The sequence below is a fragment of the Dreissena polymorpha genome, chromosome 1 (genome assembly GCF_020536995.1).
Source record: "Dreissena polymorpha isolate Duluth1 chromosome 1, UMN_Dpol_1.0, whole genome shotgun sequence".
Lineage (NCBI taxonomy): Eukaryota > Metazoa > Mollusca > Bivalvia > Myida > Dreissenidae > Dreissena > Dreissena polymorpha.
Window position 1 is genome coordinate 106328916 of NC_068355.1, and position 13921 is coordinate 106342836.

Below are 13921 nucleotides of genomic sequence, written 5' to 3' on the forward strand. Positions count from 1 at the left end.
TATTTCTTATTGATAATTTGATGAAACTTTTATTACTGAACACAGGGCAACAGATAAGGATTGTTTTATCGTTTTAACAATTTGTATTTGACAGAAAGTGAATTGAAATTAACAAGAGATGTGTTTGTCAGAAACACAATGCCCCCTACTGCGCCGTTTTGATTTATTTTATCATTTGGCAGGTACAGGTAATTATCTCCCTTTAAAGCTTATTACTTCCGCTGGATTTGTATTTTCGACCTTTGACCTTGAGGTGACCTTGCCAAATATCAAGTTGCTATCTTCAATATTGTAAAAGTTATGGCCAATGCTAAAGTTTTCGGACAGAATCACAGACTGACAGACAGACGGACTGACAGTTCAACTGCTATATGTCACCATACCAGGGGCATAAAAAGCAATCTTCCGGAATAGAAAATTGATTCTTTTCGCTTTTTAGTTGTATCTTTCCGGCCATACAGCATTTGATCTGAATTAGTATATTGTGACCTTTAGTGCCGCCATCATATATGTTGTAGTTAGTTTACCGTAACATTGGTTTTCGTAGGTGTCAATTTGAAAATTTACTTTTGTCGTAGAAAGTTTGGTTCGAAAATGATGGTTGCTTAACGCAGACGGGCTTGGAATCTTAATTTTGTATTTTACAATTTGTAACACAACAGAACCGTTAAGAAAAGACATTGTAAACAGTATACTTTCAGATTCATTATTCTTTTTTGTCCATGGCCAAAAATAAATGGACTAGAGCGAAACTCACAATTCATCTTTAGGTCATGTATGCAGACTCACAAACCAAACATCAGCTCAATATCTGAGAGCATTGCGTAAAAAAAACCCATCTGGAAACAGAATGCCGGACGGACAGACCAACAGTCCGACTTCTATATGCCACCCTACATATAAAAACTTGAAAATTGGTCGAAAAGTCCCTTTAAGTTTCTTGTTCATAGCTGCAAATGTGAGTAGGGCAGATGTTGATCCAGTTCCCATTTACATACTTGAATATGTAAGAGTGTACCAGTAAGTTCTGTTCAAGGCATTTAAAGTCCTTCACTCAAGTTGCTTTCAAACAAAAAAGAGCTTAAGTTCTTGCCACAATGTACAATATACAGAAAGATGTCATATATTGGAATGAAAACCATGCAAGTAAGAAATTAATGACTATGAGGTACTACACTATGTGAGAACATTGTACCTTGAGCTGCTCCAGACCGGTCCACAGAGCTGCCCTCAGACTTGAGTGTGTCCATGAGCCACTGCATGAGCTCCTCAAACCTCTGACTGCCCATGCCCTTGACCATGGCGCCCAGGGCCCGCGCAGACACAGCCCTTACCTCCGGAACCGGGTCCAGCAGGGACTGCTTCAGACCTGGGATCACTTTCTCTATGTATGGGTCCAGATCCTACAAAGTATGATAGGGTTACTGGATGAGAAATAGAATGTGATTGATATAGGGCGCAATCTACTTCAATATAACTGGATGAGAAATGGATTGTGATTGATAAAGGGTCTGCTCATCAACTTCAATATAACTGGATGAGAAATAGAATGTGATTGATATAGGGCGCAATCTACTTCAATATAACTGGATCAGAAATGGATTGTGGTTGATAAAGGGTCTGCTCATCAACTTCAATATAACTGGATGAGAAATAGAATGTGATTGATATAGGGCGCAATCTACTTCAATATAACTGGATCAGAAATGGATTGTGGTTGATAAAGGGTCTGCTCATCAACCCCAATATAAATGGATGAGAAATAGAATGTGATTGATATAGGGCGCAATCTACTTCAATATAACTGGATCAGAAATGGATTGTGGTTGATAAAGGGTCTGCTCATCAACTCCAATATAAATGGATGAGAAATAGAATGTGATTGATATAGGGCGCAATCTACTTCAATATAACTGGATGAGAAATGTATTGTGGTTGATAAAGGGTCTGCTCATCAACTCCAATATAACTGGATGAGAAATAGAATGTGATTGATATAGGGCGCAATCTACTTCAATATAACTGGATGAATAACAGTTTGTGATTGATATAGGGTCTACTTAACAACTTCAATATAACTGGATGAGAAATAGATTGTGATTGATATAGGGCGCAATCTAGTTTTTGTGATTGATATAGGGCGCAATCTGCTTCAATATAACTGAATGAGAAATAGATTGTGGTTGATGTAGGGTCTACTAAACAACTTCAATATAATTGGATGAGAAATAGATTGTGACTGATATCGGGCAAAATCTACTTCAATATAATTATACTAAACAAAATCATATATCTGACCTAATCTGCCACCTTGTCCGATTACTAAAACATGATACTGTTACAACCAACTGGCTATCTAAGAGTATAGAAAATGTCAGAGTAATCGAGTAGTCCTTTGAGAAATTATCGTTACACTGTGAGTTTCTGACGGTGTATGGGATATACACCCTCAGTAATTTCATACCATACGAGAGCGAAGCTGGGCAGTTGCTAACGGTGTAACTAATAATATTTCTATTTATAGGGTATCCAAAAAACAACAATATCTAAAAGAAGGGAGCAATCCGACTTTACGTTTCTTCTTAACCCAAAACTACAACAAGTGTCACCTTCTGATCTGTGAGTGAGTACATGTTGCCAATGATTTGAGCAGCCATCTTCCTGGTCTCGGTGGCCCGGTCTTGGAAAGCGCGCTCCACAACAGGCATGATGAGTGCAAGGGAGGGCGCGTCGATGAAGTGCACAAACTTGGTCTCCAGCAGATTCTGCAGACAGGCACTCGTCTGCCTGGCTGGGTCCTGCAGTGCATCCAGCAGCACAGGAACTATAGCTGAATAAAAAATGTATAACACATAAATAAAAGATTTCAGAAACTCATAAATTGCTACCAAGCTGATTTCCGAGACAATGTGATTTATTTAAAACTCATACCTAACTTTAAATACTGACCAAACAAATGTTTTGTTATTTCAGCCTTGATTCTGATTTGTTAAATGCTGGTGATTGAGTTCCAGATTAAGCTTCACAATGTTCGTATTTGGGCCAAGTGAGGTAGTGTATTTGCATGCTTCCCATCAGGTTAATTGGCCCTATGCCAAGAGATTTGGGGGTCAGTGCAATTCTTCAGATTATGTTCATAGTCCTAAAGGAATGAATACAAAAGATGTTCGCATACCATGTATGCCCCCTAACTATCAGCAACTGTCAGCAAAGTTTTCACTATGGGAAATAATTTAAGATTGCTGTATATATTTAATGCCCTTATGACCTTGACTTAGTCATCTTCCATATATCCCAGGAAACCAGCATACCAATTCCTATGATTGTCAGGGCAACAAAGTTTATGTTACCAGCGTATGTAATCTAAAATCTGTTGACCTATAAATAGACATTGATCTTCTATCTCAAGGAAACATATAACAAATATGTAGGATTTCAGGTCACAGCTTGCTATAGAGATTGTGTGGCAAACAAATGGTCTACAGCCTGACCAATTGACTGACCAACCAACTGACGGACTGATGCAAAGCAATATAACACAAAACTTCCATTTCCATGCCACAAGCATTTATTTATTTTACTTTTAACCAGCCTACCAAGAATCTCGGGATTGCGTATGACGTTGCCAATCTGCCTGAGGGCCTGAGATCCAGCCTTCTGTACCCGTGCGTGGGAGTCGGTGAGCACCTCAGTGATCTTGGGCACAATGTTGGGCAGGCAGGCAGACAGCTGCTTAGGGGCACAGTACGCCATGGAGCCCAGCAACTCAACAGCACCTGTGCATTGAGCATTTTGAGAACTACAGTGTTTCGCTTCAACATATTTTATACTATCTTTCAGCTATTATGAAATGGCAAGGTACTCTTGTAAATGCTGCTGTGTATTGGACAGGCTAAAATAATTTTTTCTGTGGTCATCTTTTAGGATAAAGTTCAGAAAATGATCTCTATTTTCATTCTCCAGAGCAAAACACAAATAATAAAAGTTTGACTGAAAGTCTTTATGGAATCAAATTTATTGTCACGCACACATTTTACAATTATCATGCATAACAAAAATTGTATATGCATAGGCTTTCCACCATTTTCCACATTAGAGCCATAATAGTCAGGGATCAAGCAACTGGGCGATTTGGGAGATTATATCGCCGTGGCTTCCCTTTAATCGCCCGATCAAAAAGCACCGGCGATATTCACTTTGCCCTAAAATCTGGCAATTATCACATCCGCAGCGCTATCTAAGTGGCTTCTGTTTATTACCGAATACACGCCAAAGTCAATCAACTGACCGAATCGACAAAACTCCGCCCCCTGGCGTAGTAAATTACCTATTGAAAATTGATAAGCAACCATTCACAGCGCTTGTCACTTGGGTATTTGGCAGAAATCTCTTGACCAAGCAGTGTGAAATCACTGAAGCGTGTAAGTGTTTTTACTGTTTATACTGCAATTGTCAAGTTTAATGGGGGTTATTATCGGATTAACGGCTCCTTTATGATAGTTAGCAATAAATAAAGTAACACTGTGACAAACTGTCACCACGATAAAAAATTATAACGATTATTAGGGCCGCTATTTCTTAACCACTGAAACAATACCACGGGCCTGGCAAAAGCATTTAACAAAAACAATTTCTCCACAAAAACACATGAAATCTTGTGTCAACAGGAATTTGTGAACATTTCTGTTTAATAGTTTCATTATTATAATGTTTTGGGAAAGGTAAAGTTTGATTAAGAAACCAACAATTTTGGAAATCAAAAGTAAACCGTTCACTCGATGTACTATATTCCGGATATGTTCAAAATTCGGACATTTAAAGATAGGGACATTTATGTGTTGGTTTGTTGTTGATAGTTAGTAAAACTATGTTTTATGATATTTCAGGCAACTAGAATGAATGGTGGCAATTATCTGGGCCTTTCTGTCATGAAATATGCGTGAAAAACATTCATTTATTTGAGCCTTAAAATCATCCACCACTTACAGAAAACGTTTTAACAACAGAAGCTGTCAAAGCTGATGTATATCATGTCCAAATGACCAAATATAACTGTTTAACAATTTGAAGTAGTGCTGCAACAATACACCAAAAACCATATTGCAATATATTGTCAGTTCAAAAACCCGTATTGCAATATATCGCAATATATTGCTAACTTGTACCAAAATTAAAACTTGCCAATTACCCGATAATCCCGTATATTCCAGTTTTAAAGCAAATTTTGGTAAATATTTACTATATACCGGTAAATGTGCTCAAGAATAACAAGAAACACAAACATTCGCAACTTTTCTTAAGTATCAAATACATTTTGGCATTTGTTACTATTTAAAGATGTGATGAAATAACGTCCAACCAGGGCGTTTTTTTCCACTCAACACGCGTAATTCACCTGACGTGATGTTCCCATTTTATACAACACAAAAGACACCCATACTTTCCATGCGACGTCCTACATGTCTGTATAATTTTCGCGCGCTTTTTATTGAGACAAAGGATAAAGCACTTTTTATTTGACGCTATAATTTTTTATTGTCACATTAGCATTAAAATTTTGAAGCGTATTTCCGAAATTTGGATTACAAATTTAATAATGCTCAATTCAGAATTGAACGAAACATTTACAGCTGTGCGCAATTAATTCAACGATAATCTGTTCAAAAGCATCCAACGAATGCTCCGATGTAACAACGTTACTCCGTATAATATTATTCTCAGAATGCTTTTTTTACAAAAAAAAATATTTACACTGCTTTGTTTTGTTTACCTTGTTATCATTATTTCGGATGGCTTTTCTGGACAAAATGTGAATGAATTTTTGTAAAATTTTCGTACCGGTATGATGAAAATCGTAATGTTATACAATATGCGGATTGCGTATTGCGATATATACCGATATACCGGTATATTGTTGCAGCACTAATTTGAAGTGATATGCTTTATTTTGTGATGTTTTCTTTTTCCCTTTCAAATGATGTACATTGGTGTGAGTCTATGTTTAAAATTAAATAGTTAATTTTGAAACATTTATGCAGCATACTGTTACATTGATGTTAACATTTTTATATTATTTTGGTTATCTGTGTTGTTTATCAAGTTGAAAAAAAGTTATTTATATACAAATAAAGCTTATTAAGACTTATGAAGGTATGACTTATGAAGGTACTTATAGTTTTTTATGTATTAACATACTTTTTAAAGTGATAATACAGTCAATGACATTAGTCTAATGTAATGTAGTAAGGTTTCTTTTAATAATTGTCCAAAATGATTGTTCTTATTAATAAGGTTGGAATAACAGACAATTTTCACACTTCGAAAAAGAGGCAATAACTTTTTTCGGGCCAGTGAAACTCCTGGGTCATGGTTCACAATGGTCCATTGGTGAACGCAAAAGATCCCTTTCTCCCTAAAACTGCCTCACTTCTCCCTCTCCAGAGCTTAGGGAGAAGTGGCTTCTCCCAACAAGAGCACCGCATACAGTACAGGCAACGTGTACTTTGACAAAAACGCGTGTCCGCGGTGTTCAATTTTCCCGATGGGTGACATTTCGCGGGGGGCGGACACGCTACTGACCGCGGTGTTCGGCGAACACCCGAAATCGCCGCGATTGCACGTCATCATTAACTGGAACACCCGTGATCACCGCAATGCCGCGCGGCCATTGATACATGTAATACCTGTCTGCGATGGTCATTCAAGAGTTTTAAATTTACATGTACATGTACAATGTACAAATGAACATAATAAACTACATGTATGTGCAAATTTATGCGTACTTAAAGTGATATTATGGGCAACTAACAGTATTTACAATATACAATGTAGGTGTGTATCGTAACCGTTGTTTATTTTTTGTGTTTTTGCTCGATATACACTTGCATTTGTTAATGCAGCATCAACATAATTAAACAATATCCCGAAAAGAAAAATAATCCATTTGAATATCAACGTACTTTCGTTTTGACAACTTACGACAGAAATGAATCGATGTACGATGCGAGTCTAAATGTAGTTTTCATGCAGATTCTTTCATACGACACAATGACACAATTTGGTTTTACGAATCATTTCAGCTTAGAGGGATGGGTGAGTCATGTAACATATCGAAAATAATATATATTTTTTATAAACAACCGGTAACAAGATGAGTTGTAGATAATTTCAGATACCACATTCATTATAACTTATTGTTTTCACCCGTTTCTTTTCAGCTCAATTCAACAGTAACAAAATGCCCATCACTTTAAATTCGGACAGCACGTAAAGTCGGAAACGTAATTAAAGCGCTTAGATCATCAAGTCTATTAACTTGTATGGTGTTAAGCAATTCAATCGCCGTTTTTTAACAACACATATAGAGTTATAAAGAAAGTGAGTATTAAATAATTTATTTGCGTCCGCCTGTACTGTCTGAAATAACGTACTGCATCAGTATGCTACGAAATTTAGAAATTGTCAACTGTCGATTGCAACGACTGCAATCGTAAACTGTTGGGTTTTTCTATTCATATACATGTATTTTAACAGATTATATTTTGTGTCTTTCAGGTTTCTTCCATTTCAGCACTGGACTCGTTTGTTGAAATAAAGTTCTTTAAGATCTTTGAAAGAAGTTCAAAATTAGTAAATATAGCATGTATATAGAGAATGATATTCCGGATCATTCTCTTTCATGCGGTATTTTTGTTAGAGTTGTTTTGTTCGTTTGTAACTTTTTGTGCTTCTTCCCGACTTTTTCTGCTGACATTTCCGCTTGTTCTCAATGCTTTGCATGGCTAGTTGTGAACAATATCTGATGTAAGATATTTTATATTGATCTAATCAATATTTACTTTCTAACGTAGCCCATGTCATCCTTCGTTTTCAAGTTAGTTATTATTTATAAAGATTTGTTACCGGTTATAAATTTACATATCAGGTTATGAATATTTGATAACAACTCGTGATATTCGTTCATGTTGAATTAATTGTTTGTTTTTGTTTTTCCTGCGTCTTCCCCTTAGCATATAACATTGCATTATTTAATAGATAGAATCCTGTATATACATGTATGTACGTAATAACAACAACATTATAAAGTCGGTATTTATTCGAAATGCACAGTGAATATCAAATATATACAGTATTTACATAATTTACATTCAGTAGAAGTATTCACATGTTGTTGTTCAGAAGCGACAGAAAAATATATACAGTATTTACATAATTTACATTCAGTAGAAGTATTCACATGCTGTTGTTCAGAAGCGACAGAAGCGAAGTGTCGCATGAGGTGTTTATCTCGGGAAGCATGCCGTGCAGGTCCTCCATGTACCCGTTGATGTCGGCAGATGTGCCCGCATCTCTCCTCATTCGTCTCTCCTCTCTACCCTGGCGGCGAAGAAGTTCATTAACCTTAGGCACAACACTGTCACGCCATACATTTTCCGCCAGGGCTTCTGGATAAAACACACCGCATTTTGTTGTCGCCAATATGTTTTAGATTGATATTATGCGCATTTTCGACTGTTGAATTGAGTTGAAAAAGGGAAACTGGTCAAAATATTTAGTTAAAATATGGTAACTGACCAATTATCTACAACTCGTCTTGCTTCCAGTGGTTAATAAAAAAATATAATATTCGATATTTTTCATGACAGTTCAGTCCTCTAAGCCGAAATGATCCGTAAAACAAATTTGTGTCTTTGTGACGTATGAATGAATCTGCACTAAAATGAAATTTAGGTTCACATCGTACCCCGAATCATAACGAAAGTACAATTGATATTCAAATGATTTTTTGATTTTTCCGGGATATCGTTTTAGAATGTTGATGCTGCATTCATAGATATAAGTTTATGTAAAGTGACAACACCAAAAAATAACCGACGGTTGCGATAGACACCTATACACATTGCATATATTGTTAGATGCGCATAATATTACGTTAAATACTTAAAATATCCTTCGACCATCATGTACATAAAAATAGACTATATTTACTTGTATTCATTATCGCTTTAAAGCGGGTATATACGATTTTTATATGTGTTTAATTGTAATTGTAATACATTGATAAAATATGTTACAATAACACAAAATAGGCAAGAAAAATTACACATTAAAGCCGAATTTCATAAAATGCAGCAAAGAAAATTAGCGCCCCGAGTCGATTGTGACGTACATATTTTCCTACAATAACCGAAGCATTCGTCTTTGCATTAGGATCGGAGTTAGTGTTTGTGTGTCGTATGAATAGATATCGTTGCAGGAATTCAAATAAACCGTTAAACTAAGTTTAGATTCACATCGTACATGTTTGGTTTACATGCTAGCGAATTCGGCTGTTCAGCCGTTTTAAATTTCAGAATTAAATATCTGGCTTATTTCGCATTTTTCGACACGTTCTTCTTTACTTTTATTTTAATTTATATTTAAATATATATATATAATAAGTTTATTACACATTTTATATAAATTCATAAATATTTGACAACAACGTATATACCCGCTTTAAATGAAAGGGATCAATAATTTACGTTTATATTTAATTATTTTATTTTTAGCGAACACGATGAACACCGCGGTAGATATAATGGGTCCGCGGTGATTCGCGGTGTCCACCTTATTGAAAACGGCCCCCGCGAATATTTGATCTGAACACCCATCGCGGGGGTCGTTTGGTAAGCGAACACCGTAAAATGAACACCGCGACGAGTGGCGTTTGTCAAAGTACACGTTGCCTGTACTGTAACAGGTGCCACGCTCGGCTGCAAAAGCTTGTCAGAATTTTTTTTTTTTTAGAGGTCACAGTGACCTTGACCTATGACCCAGTGACCCAACAAGACATGTGTTTGTCAGAAACACAATGCCCCCTACTGTGCCGCATTGAAATAACATTTCTATTAATCATTTGTCAGCAGGTATAGGGGGGGGGGGGGGGGGGGGGGGAGAATCTCACAGTCAATTATGACCATGTCAGATATCACTGACAACCAAGGCCTGTGGTTTAAAAGAGATCATAGCACGAGTTGATCATGTATCTATGGACATAATTCCACAGGTATGTAATGAACATCAAAGAAATTATAATTATATCATTAAAAAAAAAATTCACAAATCAATAATTTGGGTTATAAATAATCAAAATAATAAATCTGTACAGTAACTGTGAAAAGAACTTCAATTCTTGGTAAGCAAATATATAATATGAGATTTATAATTATATAAACTACTTCCCTTGAAAATAATTGTCTGTAACAATAGTAGCAAATAATTAAAAGCCACTACTGTGACTGTAGATTCACCAATCAAAATGTGCAGCTCCATGAGATACACATGCATGCCAAATATATAAAGTGGCCATGTTCAAAATTGAATAATTTTCTCTCTTTTTAAAGCTTATTTACCTTCAATCTGTATTTTTTACCGTAGACCGTAAAGGATGATCTTGGACTTTAACCACAATGCGTTTGTCAGAAACACAATGCCGCCTACTGCGCCGCTTTGATTTATTTAACAAAACTATATGCGTGGGTAGGTCAGATAACTATGACCATTTAAAGCTTATTACTTCCATTGACTTTGTTTTTTTTCAACCTTAGACCTTGAAGGATGATGTTCACCTTGAAATTTTACCACTCAAAATGTGCAGCTCCATGAGAAACACATGCATGCCAAATATCAAGGTGCTATCTTCAATATTTAAAAAGTTATGGCCAATGTTAAGGTTTTAGCACATCGCCTACGGCGGACGACGAGCTGGCTATGACAATAGCTCGGGTCTTCTCAGAAAACAGCCTCACTAAAAATTGGAGTCTAGCTTGATCCCTGATAAAAGGACAAACAATTCATAGGCAAAACCCTTGTCCCCCATTAGAGCCCTAAACAGACAACAATTCATAGGCAAAACCCTTGTCTCCTATTAGAGCCCTCAACATGACAAACAATTCATAGACAAAACCCTTGTCTCCCATTAGAGCCCTCAAATGACAAACAATTCATTGGCAAAACCCTTGTCTCCCATTAGAGCCCTCAAATGACAACAATTCATAGGCAAAACCCTTGTCCCCTATTAGAGCCCTAAACATGACAACAATTCATAGGCAAAACCCTTGTCCCCCATTAGAGCCCTCAACATGACAACAATTCATAGGCAAAACCCTTGTCTCCCATTAGAGCCCTCAACATGACAACAATTCATAGGCAAAACCCTTGTCCCCTATTAGAGCCCTAAACATGACAACAATTCATAGGCAAAACCCTTGTCTCCTATTAGAGCCCTAAACATGACAAACAATTCATAGACTAAACCCTTGTCTCCCATTAGAGCCCTCAACATGACAACAATTCAAAGGCAAAACCCTTGTCCCCTATTAGAGCCCTCAACATGACAACAATTCATAGGCAAAACCCTTGTCCCCCATTAGAGCCCTCAACATGACAACAATTCATAGGCAAAACCCTTGTCTCCCATTAGAGCCCTCAACATGACAAACAATTCATAGGCAAAACCCTTGTCCGCTATTAGAGCCCTCAACATGACAAACAATTCATAGGCAAAACCCTTGTCTCCCATTAGAGCCCTCAACATGACAACAATTCATAGGCAAAACCCTTGTCCACCATAAGAGCCCTAAACATGACAAACAATTCATAGGCAAAACCCTTGTCCCCATTAGAGCCCTAAACACAAATTTTTCTAGTAAAATTCATTTTAATTAGTAATTACTTACCTGCTATCATATTGCTTACTTACGCCGAAGGATCATAATTTATCCGGTAACTTTCTGTCCAAAGAATCCCACACTTTTCATAAACCTGTCGGTCAGGTCAGAACGGTCACATAGTGCCGTGTAGCCGTGTAACCAAAACGGGATATTACCCAGAAATCACTCTTATTCCAATAAACAATATGAAAATATTAGACGAAGAGCGGGGTGCGAGGTGGGACTTACCGATAGCAGGTAAGTAATTACTAATTAAAATGAATTTTACTAGAAAAATTTGTTTTAATAGCTTTATTACGTTACCTGCTATCATATTGCTGACTTTGCAGCTGCGGCGGGAAGGTTCGCGAAAATCTCCCCATCACAGCGGAACCCATATCTCGGGTTCTCAGCTAATCTTCGTTATTACGGTATTAACTTAATTCACGGATAAGCGTAATATACCTATGCCGTAGAAGATACTACTGTTTGTGCAACCACAAGGGGGCCCAACAAATACAAGTTGTCCTGTTGGCACTCCAGAGAACGAAGATAAAAAGATGAAAAAGTGGTCTGATTCCACCAGAAAGCAGCTTGAAGCACGTCAGAGAGTGGTGTATGATTAATATACGCCCACGAAGCCCACATTGCTCGTAATTCATGCGGTCTAATCTTAAAAAGGGATGAATCCCTTGAAGAAAGAGAAGAATAAGCCCTTTTTATAGTCGAGGCTACCGAACGGGAAATAGAAGCCGCAGACACATCGCCCCCCCCCCCCCCTTTTAAGGGAATGAAGAGTCACTTGCGAGAACCTCGAATAGACTTAACTCTACTAAGATAGAACTTCAAAGACCTGACAGGGCAGAGGAGTCTATCTTCATCTTCATTTCCACAAGTTCTAGAAAGACCTTGAAGGGTTTAGAAGCCATTGAGGGGAGTTGATTTTTAGCAAGGAATCCTGGCTGACACAACAAAGTGAAAGAGCCATCGGAGGAATCAAAACAAAGATGGCTTTCTTCGATAGAAAGAGCATGAATTTCACTTCTACGTTTGGATGAAGCCATGGTAAGAAGGAAAACGGTCTTCCAGGTTAGGAACTGTAAAGAAGCCTGATTAAGGGGCTCATAGGGAGCTTTAATAAGCGATCCAAGAACACAAGCCAAATCCCATTTGGGGGTAAGAGAACGAAACACAGGACGTTTAAGTTCCATGGCTAAGATCAGTTCCGAAATGGCTGGGTCAGCACAGACTTGTGATGACTTACGAAAAGCCAAGGTATGCGAAAGCACAGATCTGTATCCTTTAATGGAGCTAAGAGAAAGTTTCTTATCATCAAAGAGATAGATTAGAAAATCCGCTATGCGTCTAGCAGAGGGATTGAGGGGATCAATTTTCCCTCGAACACGCCAATTAGAGAAGAGTTTCCAGCCAGCATCATAGACTGCTCTGGTGGACTTTCTCCTTGCAGAGGCAACGAGCGTTGAAGCCCTGACAGAAAAGCGTTTCTTCTGCAGGGATTGCCTGATAACGGCCAGACGTGTAAGTGGAACATGTCTGGATCCACGTGAAGTCTGCCTCTCTGAGATAGGAGATCTGACCTGTGTGGGTGTTCCCTGGGAAATTCGCACAGGAGACCGAGAAGGTCGTTGAACCAGGATCTCCTGGGCCACCAAGGGGCTATCAGGAGGATCCGGCAAGAGCTCACACTGATTTTCCCTAAGATTTGGGGAATTAGAATGGGTGGGGGATAAGCATACAGTTGATCCCAATCGAACGAAAGCGCCTCTACCGCCCACGCTGCTGGTTCGTACACTGGACTCACATACAGAGGAAGTCTGTGGTTGTCTCTGGTCGCAAACAGGTCGACCAGTGGATAACCGAATGTGAGGAAAATCTGGTTGGCCACTTCCTGATGAAGTGTCCACTCCGATGGAAGTAACTGGTGTTTGCGAGACAAACCGTCCGCCAGGGCGTTGAGACGACCTAGTATGTGTTTGGACAAGAGAGAGACGTTGAGGCTCTTGCAAAGAACAAGTAAGTTCATTGTTTCCAGATACAGAGAGTGAGAGTGTGTACCGCCCTGTTTCTGGATGTAAGCCACGACTGATGTGTTGTCTGTCGATACCATCACACAGGAGTCCCGAAGATGTGATTGGAATTGAAAAACAGCTAGAAAGACTGCTCGCATTTCGAGGAGACCACAATCCTGATAATGTCAGGCTGCGGGG

At 38.1% G+C, this 13921-nt stretch overlaps 1 protein-coding gene across 1 annotated transcript in view; it reads right to left on the reverse strand.

Moving 5' to 3' along the window:
• Positions 1 to 13921, reverse strand: part of LOC127865155 (eIF-2-alpha kinase activator GCN1-like) — a 160670-nt gene that overhangs the window by 62304 nt on the left and 84445 nt on the right. Inside the window, exons 33-35 of the mRNA XM_052405044.1 lie at positions 3597 to 3776; positions 2610 to 2830; positions 1196 to 1403 (exon numbers count right to left, since the gene is read on the reverse strand). Coding sequence (XP_052261004.1) covers positions 1196 to 1403; positions 2610 to 2830; positions 3597 to 3776 — 609 coding nt within the window. The remainder of the gene's footprint in view (positions 1 to 1195; positions 1404 to 2609; positions 2831 to 3596; positions 3777 to 13921) is intronic.